Below are 22,288 nucleotides of genomic sequence, written 5' to 3'. Positions count from 1 at the left end.
TGTTTTGTAGGACATACTGTCGCCCATTTCACGCCTCCGGCTCGATTCCATTTCTCGCCTTCTTTCACTTGCCAACGCCACTTGGGAAAATCCATATGGCAATGATAAGAAACTTCTCTTCTTTAACTCTCATTGTTTAGAATTAATTTAATAATTTTTAAGGCGTTAGTTATGTGGTAACTTGCATATTTGTGCATTTTAGGCAAAATTCTAAAGCTTAAATTAACAGACGTTGCACCATCTGTGAACCAATACTCTGCACCCCTGCACCGTGGACTTTCCCTACTGCGGCTGGCGGCACTAAGGGAGGACCTGGGTCTGTGGAGTCTGGATAGGGCCGGTGCCCCTTACTACCGTTCACAACTGCGGGTACAGGGGAAGGTGTAGGACAAAATTGGCAGCTGTGGAAAAAATTTTATAAAATTCTGTTGTGGCACTTCTGGAAACAAATACTGGTAAGATTGAATCTTGGTGATTGTTGTTCATGGTTTAAAAGTTGGGGCAAGCCTACTCTATCGTCGGGTTTTGACGGCTTTGCCACTTTCCGAGATCTTAGGGGCTTCACGTTACTTCTGAGCGATCGTCAGTTAGCCATGTCAGGCGCTCGCACGCGCCAGCGCCTCGGCTAGCGTGTTAGCCGTTAGCCGTCTCGCGACACGAGCGCCGCGAGGAGGGGAGCTGCAACCGTGGTCTCGTGCGAGACGGCAAGTAAGTGGACGAGTAGCCGTTATCGTTAATTTGCCGTGAACCTTCCGCTTTACGCTGTACGGGTCCCGTCCTTTCTTTCCAAAAAAACACTTTGAGATATGCGTTTGTTCTTTACTCGACCGCAGCGGTAGTTTTGTTTCGCGAAACGGACAGTGTTTACAGTAAGTTTAGCTAGCTGGTGGTGGCTAGCTATCGGCAGGTCGCGTGCCGCGGTCGTTAACGTGAGAGCACGCGGGGCTGCACGTGAAGGCGCGTTAGCGGTTTAATTATATTTATCACACCAACTTGTACGAGCGGCTGCGATGTTGGTGTCGGTGGCTAGCTACGGTCCTCGCCGAGTAATACACCGTTCTTTACACCGTTCCTTTGCGGTCTTTGATTAGTAAAGTTGGTACCTACGTGTCACTTTGAATCTGTTGCGTCTTGACATTAATTTGAACGTTTTATTGAAAGAGCTTAAGGTTTCTAAAGGTACTTAAGTGACCGCCCTGTGCGCTGACGGGTAATGAGGGTACCACACCGCCAGGTACGCTCGTTCATTTAATGTAATCGGCGCTCTCATCTTTCAGTGGGTCGGAACCTCAGCCCACTCGCAGTCAAATATTTATTTTCCATTAATTACATGAAAATAATAATTTATTTAAAGTACAGTTGTGTGTGTGGTTTTTGCATAAGATGAAAAATGCTTAGTGGCCCAAAGTGCCAGATTGCCATTGTAAATATCAGTTCACAGAATCTCCTGGACGCAGTGTTGTAGTATTTCTTTCGCAGCTCCGTTTTGTAATGTGGTTTCCTAGTGCACCAGAGGTTTTCCAGCTTTATGATGGTCATCCCAGATCCACTGCGAAACGCTGCCTCTTTGCCAAGACGTACTGCTGCAGCTGGCCTGCACAGCACCTGGGTGGCTGGGGCCCCTGGGTGGCTGGGGCCCCTGGGTGGCTGGGGCCCCTGGGTGGCTGGGGCCCCTGGGTGGCTGGGGCCCCTGGGTGGCTGGCTAGGTTCGCACTTGCCTGATGTCTCTTGAAACGAAGGGGGATCTAATTACCGAGCTGTTTGACCGGTCAGCGTCTCCATGACAGCAGCAAGTTTTCATTGTTGACAGAGGTGTTTAAGGTCCGTGCACTTCCGTGCCTAGAAGAACATGTGCTTAATGTGGGATTCTAAAGGGATGTATTACTTCCTCTATAATTATACAGGCTATACAAGTTATTTGCATTTCAATAAAACCATAATCCCAATAGTGGGAAGGAAATGGCTAAAAAGAGCTTGTCATGAACCCCACTGGTAAGTCTGGGCCATCTTTGGCTAATTGTTAATGATAGTGATTGTGTGTTGGGTCTTATGGCCTGCTTGTGGCTTGCTGAGTGTGATTGTGGTTGGTGTGAAACATTGAGCTGAGGGAGGAGTTCGCAGTGACCGAGCGTTGGCAGTGTGTAAAATGTATTGTGCGCTGACCAAAGAGCTTTTTTTCAGGCCTTTCCAGCTGGCCACCAGGCATGTGTAAAACCGTTTGTTAATTGGCGGAGGTCTCCTGCTCGGATACATCTGTAGCAGGAGAAATTAGATGCTTGGTTCTGGTTGCTTATGGATTTTCTAAAGCTGAATTTGTACAGTGCACAGTGAAGATGGTAAATGTTGGAAAGGGTTTTTTTGGGGGTATTTTTGAATGCAGACACACCATGACTGCAAGAAGTGTCTGCTAACTACTGTGTGGTGGGGGAGAAGGACGGAGCAACAGGGAGAGTTGTTCTGGTGGTGGTGGTGTTCGTATGTGTATCAGCCAGTGGGCGTGTGACTGGATGGCTTCTGGGATTTCTGATGCTGAACAGACAGTACTGTGTACCAATTAACAGTTTATTGGGTCTGCTGGAAGCAGATTCACTCTTACATGAAGCATGGTAGCATGTTTAAGCCCCTGAAACCTGATGTTACAAAGAGCTATTTAAAAAATGTGAACTGAGAAGTATTAAATAAAATATAAATATTCATAGGCTTACTCATTAGGCAGGGCTTTGGAGGGAAGCGTGTTATGAAATGGTGTGAAGCCATAGCTCTGTGATTTGATGCTGTGGTTTTGGGTTAACAGTGGTCTGTCACATAAGTAGAAAATGGTGTCTTGAGTTCTTTTACGGTGCTCTGGAGTCAGAGGTCATTAGTTGGACTACACTGGAAAAAAAATAGGGTGTTCTTTGTTCATGGTTTCACACTTGGTAAATAATGGAGTCAAAAGTGTCCACACTGGAGGTGGGAGATCTAAGACCGCTTATAATGATTACAAGGCCAATTTTGCATAAAGAACTTTCATAGTGTTTAGAAATTCAATAATAAGGGAAAATCCTGTGTGTGTGTGTGTGTGTGTGTGTGTGTGTGTGTGTGTGTGTGTGTGTGTATATATATATATATATATATATATATATATACACACACACATAAGCATACTTTTGTGGAAATGCGTTCTGAGTGTGTCATCATAGAATCATTCACATGAAGACAAAGTGAAAATGTGTGATCTATCATTCTCTGAACTTCCTGTTCTTGTTTCACTTTTTGGATTTACATTCTGTGCATCAGCGGTTAGCCAGAGAGGAAGTACCTCGTGTGAAATGCTTTGACCACCGTTGTGTGATTTTTGAAGCACTACGTGCAAGTTGTGATATGTGAGGATTCCTCACAACTTGGTGTGCAGTGGTGTGTCCAGACCGATGCCTGCTCCTGGCTGCCATGATCTTTATGTTGTAGGTGAGGGGTGCCATTTCTGGCAGTGCTTTCTGTAGGGCCCTAGAACTCTAGGGCCTAGTCCAGTTCCCAGCCTCTGTTCCAGCTGCTGTCTCCCTTGGCTGCAGCGCTGGCCTCGTGAGCCGCCTGGCTCTCCTCACTGTTGCTCTGCCTTCATTGATTACAGCAGCTGCTGAAGTGCTTAGATTTATGATGTTTTTGTCCGTGGTAACGGCCTGTGAAAGCCCAGGGAACATAATGTGTGAAATGTGCAGAAGATTTATTTATTTGTTTATTTTTCTTTTTAATAAGTAAACACCTTTTTGGCCAGCACGGTGCCGTTTTTAACTCCTCGTTGAAGTAAAGTGGTTTCCTTGTCGCAGTTGCCCTGTGTGTTTTTCGGGCAGCGAGACTGATGAAGCCAAGCTGTGCATGTGAGCCCACTGGTCGGACTGGGGTTTTCAGAGGGGCACAGAAGCTGCAGTCAAGCACAGCCTATATTGTGGCGGGCTTAACAGTGATGTCTCAGATTGGACTGGTGGATTAGTGAACACCCTCTGTCTTCCCTTAGACTCCAAGACACGGCCCTTTTGTCTCCCGCTGCTTTTGAGACTCGCGGGCTTCACAGCACAGAAGTATCATTCAGAACGGTGGCAAGCGTCAGAAGGATTGTACGCCTCGGACTCCTACACGTTTTACGACTAGCCGTGGAGACCCCCCCCCCCCCAACCTTTGAATACCAACTCTCTGCTCTGTTAACTCTCAGAAGGCTTTTTCCTTGGTCCCAAACTCCCTCCTCTCTGTCTTACTAAACACATTACTGAAGACCTTAGCTCATTAGATCTTGAATGTGGAGAGAAACCCCAGCTCTGAAGCTAACAGAGGAGATGGACACCCAGCTTGCCTGCTGTGGTGCGATGCTCACGGATGTGTGAATGTGAGGGGTTCGTGTCGGGCCCGTTGGTCAGCGCCCATGCGGCCCGCAGCCCCAGTGCGGCCCGCAGCGCCCGTTCGGCCGTCCCTTCTCCAGCGCCCAAATAAGGGCAGAACTCCTCGGTCCTGCTCAGTCTGCCCTCGCGTTCACACGAGGCAGAGGGAAGCTCGGTGGTGTTGGACCAATTTTTGTTTTGTTTTTTCTCCTTGGTGACTTTTAAAAACGGATCTTTGAGACCATGTTGACTCTTTCCATATTGGCGTCCATGTGAAGGAGCATTCGGTGTGCTTGTTTTTGTTTTATTTTTTATGACGTTTATGCGATCCAACCAAGTGTTAAAGCTTGGAGTATACAGGACAAATATCCCCTAAGCCACTTCATCGATGGTGGTTGTATACCTGAATTGCTTCTGCTGAGGCTGACGGTTTCTGAGCTGTCAGATGTGTGATGCTGACCTTGCTCCTCGTGAGTGCCGCTGAGGATTTAGCCTCTCTGCTCCGGCTGGCGTCTTCCTAGCAGTCAGCGTGGGTTATGTATGGCAGGATTGTCAGCTGGAATAGAAGACCGTCCGGTCCCGCCTCCCCAGCCCACACTGGGTGACGGTTGTTGGTGGGGTGGGAGGGGATCTTTGGGGTTTAATCAGTGTGGCACGAGTCCTTGTTCTTGAATCTTCATCCCGTGATGCACACACTAAGAAGAATGACGCACCACTGGTCTCTGCTTTGATCAAACCAGGCTGACAACTAGTTGCAAGTATGTGAGGGTTGTTTTTTTGTCCTTCAGCGTTTAACCATGGTAGAGGATGATTATCTCCTGTCATTCCTCTTTCTGTATCGCAGCTCCTCCCACTCGCTGGCTGTGGAGAAGCCCTTACCTCCGTGTGAATGGTAGAGACGTGTGTGTATTTCCCCTTGATGCGTTATGGCATTTAAATCGTCCGACTTCATTCCTGACGCTATCGTCATCGTCAGTCCATTACAAAGTTGACTTATGTCATGTAGTGAAACAACTAACAAACTCCGGATCAGGCTTTTCAGGATTATGACGTGAAGTGAAATTTGTGAATGTTCCTTGTATGCAGTCATACCCTCTAAAGCTGTGTCCTGAGGAGGAGAATTCATTTGGAGAAAAAAAAATGGCTATGTTTGGAAAGGGACCAGGGCTCTAAAGTCACACACTTGGGCTCAACATTCTTCTCTCTTTATTCTGTATGGGTGTGTGTGTGGGTGTGTGTTTTGAATTCTTCAGTATGCTTGAAGGAATTCCCTGCAATGCTCCGTTTGGGTAGTCACTGAGCACGACTTTGGCAAAATGCGTTTCTAACCTTAACCCTGTTGTCACACCGCTGGCCAGACTTGCTGGTTTTCACATTGACATGATCTAGTTTCACCCATATTTAGCTTTACAAACTCTGGCTTATCAGTTTTTACTACTTCTGATTTTAGTTACTCCTAATTAACTATATTGTCCTAATTTAGAAGTATATTTATTTAGTGTATGTGATGTGCAACTCCTCAAACACAATGATTGAAAAGTTTAGCTGCATTCAGCCATCTACTGAGTGTGCCTGGTCTCAGTTCTAATGCCACTGCCTTGCTGAGGATGACAGTCCTTCAGTTACCTGGTCTGACCTGCCCCTCAGGCCATGTCTGCCTGTCAGCCTGTCGGATCAGTGCAGAGTACATCTGCAACATGGGCTATTCTCACTTGTGTTTAGCCATCACGGGTCCAACTAGCAGTTAAACCGAGGGCTTCAGCTGGGTTACGTTTCAGTTTGTGCTTAAAGGGGGGAGATCTGTCTACAAGGCTCGTTTTACAGGCGTCAATGGGACATTTCCCATCTGCAGTTTACGGGGGGTTAAAAAGGGCCCTGCAGCTGATTGTCGTGAGGAGTGTTGTCTTTGATTGGCCCCCCCCCACGCAAAATGGTATTTCTGTCCTATGCGCTCTGAAGCTGGAACATCTCAGATCAGTATCCTGTCACAGTAGTAGAAAGTCCTTGGAGAAACTGGTGTTTTGCATCATTTCCTTACCCGTGTTGTGATTTCTACCCACAGTTATTTACTTCTGAAATGTGGTCATTTTATGTGCTTCATTGAATCTCTCTGGGGTGTGTGTTGCATGCTCAGTGGGTTGAACTCTGAAGAGTGGCTCCTTTGAGAACCCCTTGCAGAGTTCTGTTGCTTTTTAAGAAGAAAAACTCCTCAGCTTTTTCCTGCTACCCTAATGTTGCGAGCAGCATATGGATATCCAGTCTTTGGAGTCTTTGGAGGTCACACAATTACATTCCATGGATAATGGCTAATGTCTCCATCATGTCCAGACCCCACTTCAGTGCTGGATTAGTAACGTACCTTTTGAATGCAAGGAAACTTTGACTCTTATCTGTCTACCCCAGCAGAACAGAGTCCTTCAATTACAAACATTTGGAAAATGAGCACAGCCTGGAAATCTAGAGTGTTTTCGGCTCTACGAACTTCACAACGAACAATAACTGAGTTATTAAATCGGTGACCAGGCATACCAGTGCCCATATGGGCTGAGATGGTGATGTCAGACTGGTCATTGGTGACCTCACAATGGGCCCTACCACTGAGCCCCAATAACCAGGAGTAGGGGTGCATGTGCAATATTGTTAATGGTCCATTCTGCAGGCATTCATCCTAGTTTTTAGAGTTCAACTGGAAATGGTCTTTTCTTGTTGTTGGTTTCTTGGTGAGGGGGAAGTGGGCATTTGGAGTGTCCAGGAGTCTCCTTTATGAAGGTCTGGGGAAATCTGGACAGGGAATTTTTAGTTTCCAGTTGACTTGGCCAAGGCACTTGGGGAAACCCCCTTTAAGCTTGTGACCTCTTTTAGAAAGTTGCGGATTACACAAATAAAAACTTTCAGAAAATGAGTCAAGTTTGTCATTCAATTTGTTTGTTACAGAGACCTGGGTGTGGCCTTCCTGTGTGTGTGTTAGTTAAATGCAGTCCTGTAGCATTGACACGGACTGGGCTTTAACCATGCACAGTCTATCACGTCACACTCCTTCTCAATTCATGAATTTCAGTGCCAAAAGTTTAAAACCCCCCCCCCCCCCACCTGTTTTCCTGTTTTCAGAGCTTTTTTTCCTCTCCAGCCACGTTTGTCCATCTCTGCCCTTGATTGTGAAGGGCTGCACTATGTAGGCTCCCTAGGCTGCAGGAAACCTGCCACTCAAACGGGCTTCCCTCTCTAATGACCATGTTGCCATGGAGACCTTCATCACAGTAACAGGAGGCGGGAGGTTGTGTGAATATGTGCTGTGAATATGTTTGTCATTCTGAGGGTTTAGGAGAGTAGCTGCTCCTACGAGACTCCACCGCCACAGTGAGGCTCGACCTGAGGTCACAGCTCTTCTCTTTTGGTTAGTTTTTGTTGTTTTTTTAGTTAAATAAGTTATTTCAGCTGAAGGGAGTGGACTTGGTTCTGCAGGGCCTGAATGAGGACACTGTTTCTGCAAGCATCACTGTGTCAAACTGCTATCTCGTGCGTAAAAACGGGTTTCTCGTATTACGACACGTGTTGCACTATTCTGGAAATGTTCCTGCTGCATACGGTGAGAATCGCGCGCGGTGGATGTGCTGCGCCCTCGCGGGAGCCCCGCCCCCGCCCTGCCCAATACGCAGCTTCGGTGTGGAGCCATGTCACTTGTTACAGCCAATGGCAAAACTCCACTCTGAAATTAAACGTTTATTTTCTTGGAATTTTCTTGATTCCTGGAGCTGCAGAGGGGAAATATCAGAGATGAAGTTCCTCCATCGTGTGGAATGGTTCTGGAGTCTTGAGCGTTGCAGGAATTTCCTTGAAATGCTGGTGATGTCTGTACATGCACAAGAGCATTAGTGCGTGGTGGCATCTCTCCTGTGCCCCGCCAACAAGAGGCCTGGGTGCGCGTGGGGGCGGGGCTTCTAATGGCCACGGGCCCTGGCAGATGGAAGCTGATCGTAGGGAAGGGCAGATGCCCCCTTTCTCTCTCTCTCCCCTTCTCATCTTGCAGGTCCACACGCTTCGGCGGTGCTGATCCACAGCTGTCTGCTGATTGAGTAGAGCGCACAGGCCCGTCTGGGGTCTGTGGAGGCTGAACGCTGCCTGGTGCTCGCTGCGGCCATACAGACTCGTTAGGAGACGGGTGACGCGCGGACGTGGTGGGGAAGCCCCAGCCCACTTGGTGTTCTAGGGCTATTGCAGTACAAACTGATGGTTACAGATTGGCTGACACCATTATTTTTACGAGCTAGGAGATTTATAACTTTCGATATTGTTTGTGTACTTTAACCCTGTCCATGTAAACTTGCGCTGTTGTCTTGACCTCCTGCTTGACTGGAGAGGTTTTTAAATTGCCTTTATAAAGCGTAAGACTATTGGAAATGCTATCCACAGCTGTACTTTAATCATTTACCAATTGTGCATATAATGTGTGTTGACTGTGTTGTAGGTACTGTACGTGGTCCTGTTCGTGCGTGTGTGTGTCATATTCACTTCTCCATTAATGCAGAAGAAATGCAATCCCTTATCGTGCTCTGATGGTCATGCGCTTGTGTGGTCAGGAAATTCTCCCATGCAGAAGCATTTTAAACCCACTGAATACACACACAACAGAGGAATTACATTTGTTGTTTAAGATAACTAATAACATTTAATCTTTCTTCTAGAAATCAACAAGTGAATGATCTAAAAGGAAGACCAAGTTCTCCTCCAGATAAGGTAATGTGTGCTTTTCATGCCATGATGCTGTATATTTAGACATGATGACCTATGCTTAGCTAATCAGCCATCACTTTATAATACATAATTGTTAATGATGCTTTGAATATTCACATGCATTTGCATAAGTGATTTTCCTTAATTGCACAGTGAGTGTTACTGTATTCAGTGTCTAAATTTCACTTGCTTATTGTTAGTGGAGTTGAAAGTGTTGCTGGAGATCAGTAACGTAAATACAGTTAAGCTGCCACCTTTATTATAACAACATACCTTGTACCGGCGCTCCCTGGTCATTTTATGTGGTGTATTTTATAACGTACACTTGCGGTGATGGCCCATGTGTTGACAAGACCTCCACTAGCCTCATACCGAGTGTGGACTGGTGTAATTCTCATCTCCATGGTAGCGTTGGCATGGCAGGGGCAGGGTGTGTGTTGCGCTGTTGAGTTGATTCATGCAGCCTTTAGCTCACCCTTCACGCTCAGAGTTGCAACACCAAACGAAGCGTATACAACAGCACTGTGGGCAACTAGTGTCCTGTGAGCGCGTCAGGGGACCTTGGTGATTTGGGACAAACTCCCTTCACTTTTGTCTGAACGTCCGCTTCCTGTCTAAGCCATTCAGTCTTGATGATGCTGATGGCAACTTGAGCAAGCAGAGAGTTTTTCACATTAGTCTAGAACACTTTCAGAAAATTCCTGGAGTGTTGGATTTTGTTTCAGGGTTAATTTCCAGGAACGATGTCTGGCTCCAGAGAGGATGTAAGCCCCATTTTAGAACAGCGACTTGTTTTACAGCAGGAAAAGTGCCCAAAACAAATAACTAATACCCAATTGAACTACCAGTTTGCAATAGTGCTTTTATTAATCAGACCAGCTGTACTAGAGTTCTGGGAAATGCGTCCTGAACACCCCGTCCCAGTACGCGTGCCAGTGCTGTGGAACCAGTCGACACTCGTTTCATCAGGACTAATCAAACGCTTCACATCTCAGAACCGGGAGTAGACAGCTGACACCTTATGGTTTTAGCACCCTTGACATCTGGGCTTTAAGAAGTAAAGTGTAGTGCGCAGAGTTGGCTGTGGTGTGTTCCCCTAGATTCCAGGGAGAGCGGCGTATAACGCGGCCGTCTGGCCACGGTGTGCGGCATATAACGCGGCCGTCTGGCCACGGTGTGCGGCGTATAACGCGGCCGTCTGGCCACGGTGTTTCACTCTGTGCAAAAGCTAAAACGCAGATCAGTCAGGTGTGCGTGTTTGTCCTAGTGGCTTGATATGCACATACTTCACGGGAAATCGGGGGCAAATGTACGTTGCGTTTCAGGGAGGGGCTTTCAGTTCTGTCTGTAGTTCTGACATCAGCCCGCATTACACGCTGGCTTGGGACAAATTTGCCAGCAACTTTTCATCCTCAAAACCGTGCCAGCAAGTCCCAGAAGTGCTCGCTGTACGAGTGTTCAGTTTTGTGCTCCTTCTCTCTCTCGATCTAGTCACTGAAAAGACCTGATTAGCTGCTGCTAAGCGATTGTGCTTTGCCCTCCATTAAACTGTAAATTGCAGGTGATAAAGATACCAGAGAAGTGAGTCTGTGCTGCCTTTGAGATTAAGAACAGAAACTGCATTCAGGAGCCTCCCGCCCCTGCCTTGTGCACAGGCCCAGACAGGACTCCCCTCTAACATCACTGTCTCCATAGGCCACTTGTATGATCCCAGATGAGTCTCCTATAGTCAAAGTGATTTTTAACACTAGATCTCGATGGAATCTGTGTTGGCTGCATTTACACACAATCTGGCGCTGAACGTATGCAGTGCTGAATCCAGAATCTCTCCTGGCACTCCTGGCTTTTGTATGTACAACACGATATAGTATTTTATTTGGCAGGATTTAGCATGTGTCTGAAGGCTGATGGATTGCTATGGATTACTCTGAGAATAATTTAAAACATTCAATCTTTCTGGAGTGTTTCTCATAAATGACGCACATATACCTCACAAAGAGGTATAAAAAATTATTTATATATATATATATATATATATATATATATATATATATATATATATATATATATATATATATATAAAAGGGGTGGGACGCGATTAAAAAAATTAATCGAATTAATCGGAAGCTTTGTAATTAATTAATCGAAATTAATCGCATTTCAGTATTTAACATGAGAAATATTAATTTAAGTTTGAATGATGAATGAATCAATGAACATAATCATAAACTTCAACATCTTGTTTATTTTTCCACCAGTCTACTACGAAGACCAATATATGTGTAGTGTGCAGAAAACAGTTCAGAACATTGGAAATTCTGACCAAAAATGTTGTTTAATTTTGGGAGTTTTGTTCAGGATATTGGAAGAATAAGAAGAATTGAAGTAAATCAGAAGATGTTTTTTAATACCATTTTAGATGGTAGACTTTCTTTAATTTCCCAGGCCTCTGCCATAGGCATCTTCATAGTGCCTAGAAGTGGTCTTCTGCATGCTCAAAGCAAATGACTGGATCTTCATCATCTATAGATTCATCATCTATGAGCTGTCACACCAAGATCATTCTTGTTGCTAACAGAGGTCCAGTGATCCCCAGTCTGAGCCACATTTGTGGCACTCTTCACAATAACCTGTTTTAATTCTTTCCTCATCATACAGCTGCTGGATTTTCTTCGACATTCTCTTTCTGGGGTGAGTTTCCCAAAACGTTCTTAGTGCCAAGTACTTCGTCACCTCGTTCTTACGTTCTTACGTACTCACCCCTGGACGGTAGTTTGTAACTTGCATCAGTTGACGCAATTCGCAGCGCTTCTTGTAAGCATTTATCTTCGACCACAGAGAGCGGACAACACAAATAATGTGACGCATCATGTATAAACGCGTGCGGAGTCGCGCGCTACGGCCATTCGCGAAAGTTTAATCCAGTCTTAATGGTCCAATGAAGGTCATTTAAAAACCAGGACGTTTCCTCACAGGATGTGAATTACGGACGTTTGGTCACCCTATCGTACTAGGAATACATTTAGCAGCCAAGTTATCATTACTGACCTGCGCGTTAAGCTGGGCGTACACTGTGCGATTTTTGGCCCATTTTCAGCCGATTTTTCACTCGTTTCGGCTCAATCGCGTGTCGTGCATCGTATAGTTTACACAGGTAAACGAGGAGCGATTCACAACTCCCGATCAGAAATCGCAGCGTTGCAAGAACATCAAACATTTTTGAAATTCAAATCGCTCCTCGTGAGAGTATCGCACTGTTGAAGCAGCTCCACGAGCCGACTCTCCCTGCGATTTAGTCGTACAGTTTGAGCTGGAGCTGAGTACACGATTTAAAATATCGCACAGTGTACGCCCAGCTTTAGCCGCAACATGTTTTGCGTTGAGGTGGTAACGAAGGGTGGAAGTGCTCCTGTGATAAGCGAACTCCTTCCTACATAAAGTGTAAATAACACTATTTTTGTTTGTACTTCCATCTGAAAGTTTCTTATATTTAAATTTCCCATCCACCAGCGTAGCCTCTTCAGTCATCTCCATCATGATCATCTTATTGTGTGTCCATAATCTGTATGCCCGGAACTCGCGCACTGAGAAACATTCCACGGTGCAAAAGTGTCTCGTCCGTTAAATGCGTTAAAATGCGTTAATTTTTTTAGTGCGTTAATTTACCTGTAATTAATTAATCGAAATTAACGTGTTAAAGTCCCACCACTAATTATATATATATTAAAAAACAAAATGTACATAAAGTAGGCCTGTAAAAATCCCTTTCTGGTGTATATATACATCCTCTACAAAGACATAATTAGTGCTCAGAAGTAAAGTGGCCTTTGGAAGGGCCCCGCTGAATGGGATCTCCTCCCTGAACGCCACCGTGGACGGAGCTGTATGGACTCTGCTTGCATGGTGATACCGCCCCCCCCCCCCCCCCCCCCCCATCACTGAAACATGGATCATGTTTACAATGCTTAAGATGTTGGGTGTTGCGTTCCTAAGATGAACATAATTCACGACATGTAACGTGTTGGCAGTTGCAAGTGCTGATGAGCAATTATTAGAGAATTTCCTGCAGTTTCCTCTTTTTGTGGGTATTTTTGGACAGACAAGGAAAGGTATGGGGTCTCCTACACTCTGACCTGCAGTGCGTTCATTGTGGTTTTAACTTGCCCATCTTGTTGAAACCATCATCCAGTAACTGTGGAAACTGATTCAGTGAGATGTTAAGTTTCCAAACCAGGAAGAACTTTCCCTCCATCTGGACAAGCAGGTCGCTCCGTTCACGTTTCTCAGCATTCCAGCATTCCAGTGGCGATAACGATGCAAATGTGAATTAAGTTCTCCCTGAACAGAAAAATACTTTACTGAAGTATACGGAACTGGTGCCTTTCTTGAAAGCCATAATGGACTTGGAGTTTGTATTTTTAATTAGTGTCTGATTTAGTGTCCATCCTTGGCTTGGATACCTGCAGTAGGTGTTTTAATTGCGAGTCCTCCCAACCCTGCTGTGTTTTTAATGTCATGACACATGCAGTTTTCAGTGATTCCACCCCTACTCTAATTTCATGCAAGTTTAGTGGTTTTCTGACTCTACCGAGCGTGTAAAGGGAGTGTGAGGGCTCTGGAAGTGTGTTGCTGGGTTATCGTTCTCCACAGACGGGCTGTGAAGGTCCTATACACACTTCCAGTCCACGAGGTCATGATATTAATGACACAGGTCAAGCTTTTAAGAGGTGTGTTCTCACACAGGCATGCTTTGACTATGAACATGGGGGGCTGGTTCTGTCCCAGTACATGCATGTGCACCTTTAGCTTTTAAGCCCGTTCACCTTCATGACTCCTGTTGGTATAAGGAACCGGACGTGTGGGTACAACACTCGCAGATGAGCAGTACAGTACAACGATGAGCACACGCGTCCTGTTTTGAGGAGCGGTTTGTCTAGCAGCAAAGTCCCGGCAGGCTTTGTAAAACATGCAGTAGTCATTGTAAACTGGTTAACCACATGCAACAAAGACAATTTAACTTCACATCCTGTTCTGCAGAAAAAAATAAAAGCCCGGCTGCTTGCGGCGCGCGTGTGCAGTTCTGTTTCCACGGTGATAATGGCCGCCGCCGCTGTGCTTCAGCACTTTAATTTGCTGCAGTGGAGTTAAAAAAACCCACTTGAACAGTTCAGCTGTTCCACTTCTCATACACACAGGAGTTGAGGGGTGGCTCCAACTGATATATTCATGTTTTCCTGATGAATTATACCACTTGATGGTGTCTGTTATTAAAGCATAAACAATGCCGTCCTGTATTTGATGAACTACATGCATCTAGAATCTGTATTTTCACTTTGCATTACTTGTGATGTTGTAATATGATAAAGGAATTGATATGTGAAACCGTGGCGAATGCAAAGTGAGTTCTGCCCTTGCTAGTCGCTTCAGTAGTGCATGTACTGTTAGTTATGCCATCTAGTGGTTTGATTATGCTACTACAGGGTTTTAATTTTTATTTATATACCATGCATCATATCACTCGCGCACACACACGCACATGTTTTCTTTTATGTAATTCAGTGTTGCCTGGGCAGTTGACTCACAAGCCCATAAAAAACCTACTGTGTTTCTGCCCCAACCATCAAAAACATGGCTTCTTATTCAATTACATTTAGAAGTGCTAATGTATTACTCTTGTTTAATTCTGCCTCTGCAAACCAGTCCTCAAAGATTTAATCGAGTAAGATTGTGCATGTTGCTCTGGATAAGAAGGTTTGCCAAATTGTGGGGTGTCTACAGTAGAACAACCCATGCGCCATTGTTAGAAACACAGGCGAGGCAGTTGGATAACTACATCACTTGATCACCTTCCACCTTCTCGTGACGTCGGATCTGCTTGGTTATTGTCATTAGTGTTTATTGTCAACACACAGTAGTTAAATGTATTGTGTCTTGGTGCTCATGCCTCGTCAGTTCACATGCTATTGGATTGTTTTTCTTTCTGCATTTGTTTCATTCATGTTTTATGGTTTATATCTTGATTAGGTTTGCTGGAATGGGTAATCTTCTAAAAGTCCTTACCAGGGAAATAGAGAACTATCCACATTTTTTCCTGGACTTTGAAAGTAAGTTTGAGAGGAGGAGGTGAACTGCTGTACGCCGTGTGACTGCACTCCTCTCTCTCCTCCAGAGTGCCGTCTGGGCACTCCACGTGCACGCTGCCTCTCTGCTTCTCCCGCTTTACGCAGGGATGTGGGCCCTCGCTACACACGCTAGGACCTCCACGCTCCAGATTACTTTACTCCCTCACTTCTCAGCTCAGTTTAGCTAAAACAACTTTGGGAGCATGAGGGACCTGTGACAGCGAGTACAACACGAGGGCTAGTGATGTTACTCTCCATGACATGACGCACCTCTCTCTCTCTCTCTCTCTCCCTCCCTCTCTCCCTTGTTTGCTCTTCTCTTCCAGAAACCTAATGGGGAATCTTTTAAAAGTGCTCACTTGCACAGAGCTCGATCAGGGGCCAAACTTTTTCCTTGACTTTGAAAGTGAGCATAGCTTTTGCTTGGCCTGATGTCTGCATTATTCTCCCTCACTACCAACACCGTGCACGTCTCGTCCTCCCTCACTACCAACACCGTGCACGTCTCGTCCTCCCTCACTACCAACACCGTGCACGTCTCGTCCTCCCTCACTACCAACACCGTGCACGTCTCGTCCTCCCTCACTACCAACACCGTGCACGTCTCGTCCTCCCTCACTACCAACACCGTGCACGTCTCGTCCTCCCTCACTACCAACACCGTGCACGTCTCGTCCTCCCTCACTACCAACACCGTGCACGTCTCGTCCTCCCTCACTACCAACACCGTGCACGTGTCTTCTGAATGTTTGTAAATCTGCTTCTAATGATGTAGCCACAAGAGTGTTTATCGACATACCTTCATTTAGACCTCCATGAGGACCATGTAAACTCTACTGAAGTTCTTGGTTCTCCAAGGAACGTTTGCATGTGCAAATATGTTTTGTGTAAATGTAGACTGCAGAATGCCATGTGTTCTGTTTTTTGCTCTTTTGCATGTATTTTGCACATGTAAATACTTATTGCAATACTAAATCGCTAAACACAGAAAACACACGCAAAAGTGTTTGCCAATGTCTATTGTGGCTGCAGCAGTTTGGCTGCTAACCAGTTAAAATCCCTTTTGTAACATCCATTTTTAACCTGTAATGTATATTTTGGGTGGCAGAGGCTGAATCCTCCTAAACAATCCTGCTTTACCTTCATTTGCATGACTTTAAACCCCCTGTTCTGCTGTAAATCCCACCTATCGGATGTTGTCCTGACTGCCACAGGGGCTGCACACACCTACATGTGGTGGCCTCTCACTTTCTGCTGTGACAGTTTTTGAATTCAAATTTCCTCTACCACTCTGTACACAGGTGGAATAGACTAAACACTCGCTCACACCTCTCTGCTTCTTGACATGGGCGTAATATGAACAGGAAGGGAATAATTGATTTAATATACTGTTATTACTTGTCTTGAGATTAACCATTCATAGACAACATGAATAATATTTTTTTTTACACCTAGAACACATTTATTGCACATGTCCTCCTGTTAACTTTGCAGTTTGTATCTTTGCAATTAATGCCCATAAATGCCAGTTAAGCAAGTGTGGTTTTGTGTGTTTTTGTGTGTGTGTGTGTCAGATGCACAGCCAACAGATAGTGAGCGAGACGTGTGGAACCAGGTGAATGCCGTCCTCCAGGAATCTGAGAGCATCTTGTCTGGCTTGCAGGCCTACAGGGGAGCAGGCAAAGAGATACGAGATGTACGTGTGTCTCATTCTCACCTTGAAATGTGTGCACCATCTAGCAGAATCCTGTTGCAAATGTCATTCGTTCTCGCCAGTTTAATTAGCAATAGGTGGATTCCTGTGGATGTGTTCTTGTGCTGCTGCTTTTAGCGCTTGGTTTGTGAGCAGGAAGGTCAGACTGGCCGTGTGTCCGACTAACGCTTTTCTTCGGTTCTTCCCAGGCCATCAAAAATCCAAGTGACCTGCTGCTTCAAGAGAGGGCGTGGAACTCAGTATGTCCCCTTGTCATGCGACTCAAGACGTTTTACGGCTTCTCCCTGAAGCTGGGTACGCCCACCTTTCACCAGTTTGTTCCTGCGGGGCGGGAAGGTTTGAGCCGTGTGCCGTGCAGACGTGATGCCTGCTCTCATGTTCACAGAAAAAGCCCTGCAGAGTCTTCTGGAGTCTCTGACCTGTCCGCCGTGCACGCCTACCCAGCACCTGGAGAAGGAGCAGGCCCTCGCCAAGCAGTTTGCCGAGATCCTGCACTTTACCCTTCGCTTTGACGAGCTGAAGGTACGAACGCCCTCATGAACCTCCAGCCGTCTGGCTCCACAAGTACAGTAAAGCGTAGCAGGATTTGCATCACACGTTTTTGAAAATCGCATGTCTTGACTGCAATGTTGTTTGCTCAGATGAGAATTCCTGCCATCCAGAATGATTTCAGCTACTACAGAAGAACAATCAGTCGAAACAGAATAAACAACATGAATGTAAGTACAATGCGGTTTGAGTTGGTATCACCTCCCTCTTGCTTACAATCAGCTAGTGCTGGGCGGTATGACCGAAATTCTATATCACTGTATTTTTCGAAACTATATCGGTTTCACGGTATTTGACAGTCCCCCCCCCAAATGCATGATGTTAACTGCATTGATTACGAAAATAATTACTGCAGTAGAGTGGTTGAGTACCCTATTCCACTGTTAGGAAAATGTATCCACCTAAGTATTACATGTAATTCAGATTTGCATAGCCCCACAAGAAGTTTTCAAATGGTAGCACTAAAGTCATGAATCATATAACATGACGGTTGCAGTAAAAATGCAGCATAAAAACTGCAAGTTTATATATAACTTGTGTGGTGAACCAGCTATACGTAATATTATAAATTGCACACCAGTTTGTTAATAACAAATAAGGTATTTAGACATAAAGTAGACAGGGCTGTTTGTCAATGTATGTATTGTACTGAAAAGTCCCAAATACGATTTCCCAGAATGATTTCAGCTAGAAGAACTTTAATTAAATAACATATTTAAACAAATAAATAACAGTGGTCGAATACTGGGGAGACGGTACCATCTCTTTCAATATGATAAAACGCTAATTATTTTTAATCATTTCGACCATATATGTATTTGTATAAATTAGTGGTGGGACTTTAACGCCTTAATTTTGATTAATTAATTACAGGAAAATTTAACGAACTAAAAAAATTAACGCATTTTAACGCATGAGACACTATAGCACCGTGGAATGTTTCTCAGTGCACGAGTTCCAGACATGCAGCTTATATGGACACACAATATGGGTGGATGGGAGATTTAAATATAAGAAACTTCCAGATGGAAGTACAAACAAAAATAGTGTTATTTGCACTTTATGTAGGAAGGAGTTCGCTTATCACAGGAGCACTTCCACCCTTCGTTACCACCTCAACGCAAAACATGTTGGGGCTAACGCGCAGGTCAGTAATGATAACTTGGCTGCTAAATGTATTCCTAGTACGATAGGGTGAACAATTGTCCGTATTTCCCGGGACATGTCCGTATTTCACATCCTGTCCCGGGTTTTTTTTAAGTGAGGAAATGTCCTGGTTTTTAAATTACCTTCACTGGACCATTAAGACTGGATTAAACTTTCGCGAGTGACCGTAGCGTGCGACTCCGCACACCTCGCGTGAGCGGCGGAGGCGTTTAAACTTGACGCATCACATTATTTGTGGTGTTCGTCCTCTGTGGTCGGAAATAAAGGCTTACAAGTAGCTCTGCAAATTATGTCAACTGATGCAAGTTACAAACTGTCGTCCAGAAAGACAATGTCGAATAAATTCCAGCAGCTGTATGATGAGGAAAGGGAAGTAAAACGGGTTATTGTGAAGGGCGCCACAAATGTGGCTCTGACTGGGGATCACTGGACCTCTGTTAGCAACAATAATTATCTTGGTGTGACAGCTCATATTATAGATAATGAATGAAGGATCCAATCATTTGCTTTGAACATGCAGAAGACCACTTCTAGGCACTATGGAGATGCCTGTGGCAGAGGCCTGGGAAATTAAAGAAAAAGTATACCATCTAAAATGGTATTAAAAAACATCTTCTGATTTACTTCAATTCTTCTTATTCTTCCAATATCCTGAGCAAAACTCCCAAAATTAAACATTTTTGTTCAGAATTTCCAGTGGTCTGAAAACTGTTTGCTGTTTTCTGCACTCATCTATTGGTTTGTGTAGTAGACTGGTGGAAAAATAAACAAGATGTTAAAGTTTGATTGTTCATTGATTCATTCATCATTCAAACTTAAATTTATATTTCTCATGTTAAATACTGAAATGCGATTAAAATGCGATTAATTTCGATTAATTACAAAGCTTCTGATTAATTCGATTAATTTTTTTAATCATGTCCCACCCCTAGTATAAATATGTAACTTAATTAAGCTGAAGGTGCTGGAAAATGTTGACAATGGACCTGGAAAGTGCCGTACAAGTGCTTGAATTCCACCTTGTAAAGGTGCATGAACCCTGCAAACATAACAGCGCAAAACGCAGCGCTGAAGAGCGGAAGTTACAAAAATCGAGATGTGCACGACCTCGGGCAGCCACCGCGATTGTGTCATTTTTGCTGTGCGGATGCTCGCGCCAATTGCGACGCATCAAGTATAAGCAGCTTTATGGGTGGTCGACAATCAGCTGTGCTTAAGGCCTTTGTTTTTGTGTAGTTGGACATTGAAAATGAAGTCAACAACGAGATGGCCAACAGAATGTCTCTCTTCTACGCCGAGGCCACTCCTATGCTGAAGACTCTGAGCACAGCAACTACAAACTTTGTCACAGAGGTAAGGCACTTCTCTCCATTAAGTCTGATTGACATGAACTTTTATTATGACGTTTTACAGTTGTCATCTTCCTACTGCTGCATGCTTCACACAAGGCGCGTATGCTTCTCCCCACCCCCCCAGAATAAGACCCTGCCCTTGGAGAACACCACTGACTGCCTAAGCACAATGGCCAGCGTGTGCAAGGTCATGCTGGAGACCCCGTGAGTGCCCGCACGCCGCCACCTCTCCTTACGAACGCCTGGGCTCAGGAGCGCCCCCTTTCTTCCCACAGCAGAACTGCTGATGCGGAGTAGTAGCGCTCCTTTCTCTTTCTGTGCTGTTCTGAAGGTCCTGTGATTTAATATTTGAGTATGGGACGGGGGGGCTGGTGAAACGGGTGGTTGTGTCTGGTGGTGGAGCTCATGGTGGTGCTGTTTGTTTGGTAGAGAGTACACCAGCCGGTTCAACAGTGAAGACACGCTCCTCTTCTGTATGCGGGTGATGGTGGGGGTCATCATCCTGTACGACCACGTGCACCCCAACGGAGCCTTCACCAGGAGCTCCAAAATTGACGTGAGCTGTTTTTCCACCATATCCTCGTATTCACTTTGAGCCATTGATTCCTGTCTGTTTGCAAAATTTGGCACACGGAGTATGTATTTGAATTGAATTTTTCAAGTTTGTAAATGAATGTTTTATTAAAGCTAGTTGTCATGCCTTTATCACTGTCTCACTTGTCTTCTTACCCATTGTTCTCTATAGATGAAAGGATGTATAAAAGTCCTGAAGGATCAGCCTGCTGACAATGTTGAAGGTCTCCTCAACGCTCTTAAGTGAGTTCTGAACTTGTGTTTGTACACAGTGGCAAACCAGCCAATCGGGTCAGCCAATCACCGCTGCTCCTGCTGAGCTTGTTGACCGTGGCAGCAAATGAATTTATACCCTGAATTTCAACAATAAATCTTCTAAGTAAAGGGGAACCTGTGGGGCCTCCAGGGGCTGTGGGCCACTTGTCTTGGGAAGATTCATTTATGCTTTTTCTTCTACTCCATTTATTCCAGATTCACCACAAAACACCTGAACGACGAGTCGACCCCAAAACAGATCAGAAGTATGCTCCAGTAAGCTTGTTAAAAAAAAAAATGAAGAGGATCAATGTACAGACCTCAAAAGATGTATATGTTTACATTTATTTAAGGACTTGGTGTTAATACTTGTGTGTATTTACATAGTCATTCCCTCAGTTACTGCAGTGGAAACAAACTGAACTTTTATTCTAAACAGAACAAATCGCCCATACTGTCTGTCAGAAGCACCACTTAATGAAACCACTTGGCCTTAAACGTACTCATGATGTTGCTTTTGAAATGAAGACGGTGAACATGTTAACCAAAATGGGCTGGTGCCGTACTGGGGGTGTGGGTTCAGAGGAAGAGGACTGCAGTGAAGTGATCTCTGTGCCTGACCCCTGCTTCAGTGGCCGTGCTCCAATCATTCACTGAATGGTGAGAAGGCCATTCTTCAATGCCATTGTAAGCAGTAATGTAACCAAAATTGGGAATTTTTTTTATACATATTGTGATTTGGCAAACGGTTTGAATATTTTTGCTGTTGTGTTTTTTTTATTTTTATGATGTGTGCCTTTTCTGTCTGTGTCTGTGTGTGCGCGTGCGCCTCTAACAATTCAGTACTTATCACCACAGCTTTAAAATTGAAAATAAAATGACATTTTGAGTATATTTTAAATTGACACCTGACTTGGACATGTTTCGTGTGTGTGCGTGCGTGTGCTGGTTTACACACATGCTGTTTAAACTCCTGTCTAATTTTGTTGGCACACAGAAGAGATGTTTTACATATTTAAATGAACAGCATGGTTATTCAAATAAGTAGCATGTCTCGTAACTCAGGTTGGCCCATATGAGAATATACCAGTGTCATTACCTGACGTACTGTGACGACTAAATGCACTTGCTGTGTCCAGTATTAACACGAAGGCTTAACCTATTTTTATTTATTTATTTTTTACTTTGTGTAGATGAAAAATGTGACTCAGCAACCAGTGTGCTATTTCTCTTTTCTAACACACGAGGGCAGCATTTTGCCATGTTCAGCCTTTTATGCAAAAGTTCCACTGCCGGCCCAAGAAAATGCAAAATACTGATACTTTACGTCACTAACTGATAGCTGTGATGACCTCCTGGGTTTTAATGATGGGTGGAGTCTTTCAGGACTTAAAAGAATGATGACAAACTTTTATTTCACTGGTAGCGTCTACATCTGTTGTGTAGTAAGGGAAGCAGTGCTCTACGTTCATC

General features: G+C 44.7%; 1 protein-coding gene across 8 annotated transcripts; it reads left to right on the top strand.

Moving 5' to 3' along the window:
* The first annotated feature begins 61 nt into the window (after nt 1-61).
* Nucleotides 62-21,716, top strand: fam49a (family with sequence similarity 49 member A). 8 transcript variants are annotated; one of them, XM_077017467.1, is made up of 12 exons: nt 62-455; nt 9,035-9,086; nt 15,532-15,611; nt 16,780-16,901; nt 17,108-17,213; nt 17,305-17,441; nt 17,561-17,638; nt 19,872-19,988; nt 20,112-20,191; nt 20,417-20,543; nt 20,733-20,803; nt 21,032-21,716. In XM_077017467.1, the coding sequence occupies exons 3-12, from the start codon at nt 15,539-15,541 to the stop codon at nt 21,093-21,095; spliced, it is 975 nt and encodes a 324-aa protein (XP_076873582.1). In that variant the 5' UTR covers nt 62-455; nt 9,035-9,086; nt 15,532-15,538; the 3' UTR covers nt 21,096-21,716. The 8 variants fall into 8 exon arrangements, with proteins under 8 accessions (XP_076873582.1, XP_076873585.1, XP_076873588.1 ...); XM_077017470.1 differs by lacking the exon at nt 15,532-15,611 and adding an exon at nt 15,108-15,187 and having other exon boundaries at nt 63-455; XM_077017471.1 differs by lacking the exons at nt 62-455; nt 15,532-15,611 and adding exons at nt 614-708; nt 15,108-15,187.
* The last annotated feature ends 572 nt before the right edge of the window (nt 21,717-22,288 follow it).

This window comes from Brachyhypopomus gauderio, chromosome 9 (genome assembly GCF_052324685.1).
Source record: "Brachyhypopomus gauderio isolate BG-103 chromosome 9, BGAUD_0.2, whole genome shotgun sequence".
Lineage (NCBI taxonomy): Eukaryota > Metazoa > Chordata > Actinopteri > Gymnotiformes > Hypopomidae > Brachyhypopomus > Brachyhypopomus gauderio.
The sequence above is the reverse complement of the archived record's forward strand: the minus strand, read 5'-3'. Positions and strand labels throughout refer to the sequence as shown.